The sequence below is a fragment of the Ornithodoros turicata genome, chromosome 2 (assembly GCF_037126465.1).
Source record: "Ornithodoros turicata isolate Travis chromosome 2, ASM3712646v1, whole genome shotgun sequence".
NCBI lineage: Eukaryota > Metazoa > Arthropoda > Arachnida > Ixodida > Argasidae > Ornithodoros > Ornithodoros turicata.
In genome coordinates, this window is record NC_088202.1 from 56,425,896 (window position 1) to 56,427,523 (window position 1,628).

The 1,628-nt window shown below is 52.5% G+C and overlaps 1 protein-coding gene across 1 annotated transcript; it reads right to left on the reverse strand.

Annotated features, from left to right (window-relative positions):
- Window positions 1-682: 682 nt before the first annotated feature.
- On the reverse strand, window positions 683-1,141 carry LOC135384671 (uncharacterized). The gene has a single exon (XM_064613862.1). The coding sequence runs from the start codon at window positions 1,139-1,141 to the stop codon at window positions 683-685; it is 459 nt and encodes a 152-aa protein (XP_064469932.1).
- Between the last annotated feature and the right edge of the window lie 487 nt (window positions 1,142-1,628).

The following is a 1,628-nucleotide window of genomic DNA, read 5'->3' on the forward strand; positions in this document are numbered from 1 at the left end:
TTCCGAATCCGAATCCAAGGAAGGTTCTGCGAATCCACGAATCTTACGGATCTCGGATCTTTCGAATCCTCCTCCTTTAAAAAAAAAAAGAGTTGAAAAAGCCAGGAAAAAAAGCACTTTTACTGAAAAGTGTTTTGAAGCAGAATTTGATATCTTTGTTTAATGAAAAGGAAATTAGATAATAGTTCACTTTCAGAAGAAAACATACTCATATACTTCGTTTTAAATGTAATTTATTTAACATGTTGTTCGTCGACTGCAGGAAATACCGGTGATGCCCACTAACTACTTGTACAGTAGTTTAACTATAACTACTAACTACTTTGCGATGGAGTAGGTTAATTAGTAGTTCAACTTTCAACGTTCAACTCTTCAGGGGAGTAGTTAGCTCTACTTCTTTAACTACTGCAGTGTATTTTAACTACATCTATAACTACTTAACGTTGTCCATCAACACCAATCCCAATGTTGGACTCCGGCAAGAGACAGCCGGTTGGTTTGGTGGCAGGAGCCCAACTGATTTTATTCTACGCGGGTTATGCCCGCACGCGAAACTGGATGACGATGGTGGCAGCGCTGGGGCTGCTACATGGCTCCCCCCTCAGCAGAGCGGTTGATGAGATGAACGGTGCGGAGAGAGGCAGCCCAGCGGACCTGACGCGGAGGCAAGCGACAACCCATATCAAACCAAACCAAACCAAACCAAGCGACGGTGAGTGGTGGACGTAGAAGGTAGGGCCGAAGGTGAAGAATGAGGCGGCACGGCCGGTGTTACTGAGAAGGGGCGATAAGCTTGGTCGTCCAGCAATGCCGACTTTAACCGGTCCACGGATACGGTTTCCGTGCGGCCGGCGATTTGCCGGGTGAAATGCTTGGGACCACGATGTGTGACCAGATAAGGTCCGTCGTATGGGGGCTGAAGAGGCTTGCGCACCCCGTCGTGACGCACAAAAACGTTAGTGGTCGTCTGCAGGAGAGGGTGCTGCAAGGTTGCGGGTGAGCAAGACCGGGGAGGATGAGACTGGAGGTGGCCGAGTGCGGACCGTAGACGGTCGACGTAAGACGTCATGTCAGTGGGACACGCTGGGGACGAAGGCGGGAAGAAGGCGTCGGGGATACGAAGGGTCGCCTCGTAAACCATTTCTGCGGGCGTGCAGCGCAGGTCCTGCTTCACTATGGAGCGTAAGGAAAGGAGCACCAGCGGGAGCGCTTCTGTCCAGGTAGAGGTGGCGGCAGCTCTGAGGGCGGTCTTGAGACTGCGATGCAGCCGCTCTACCATGCCGTTCGCAGCAGGGTGATAGGCGGTGGTTCTGGTCTTGTGTCCGCCGAGCAGGACGGCCAATTCGGAAAAGAGCTTGGCCCGAACTGGCGTCCTCTGTCCGTCGTAATATTAGAGAGAGCGCCAAATCGGGCGACCCAGTTCTCGACGAAAGCGGCGGCCACTGTAGGAGCGGAGATATCTGCGATGGGCGAGGCTTCTGGCCATCGGGAAAATCTGTCGATCATCGTGAGCAAGTACCGGAATCCCCGAGATGGAGGCAGGGGGCCGACGATGTCGAGGTGGACGTGAGCAAAACGCGTATCTAGTTCAAGAAATCTTCCGGGTGGAGTAGTGGAATGACGGGTGA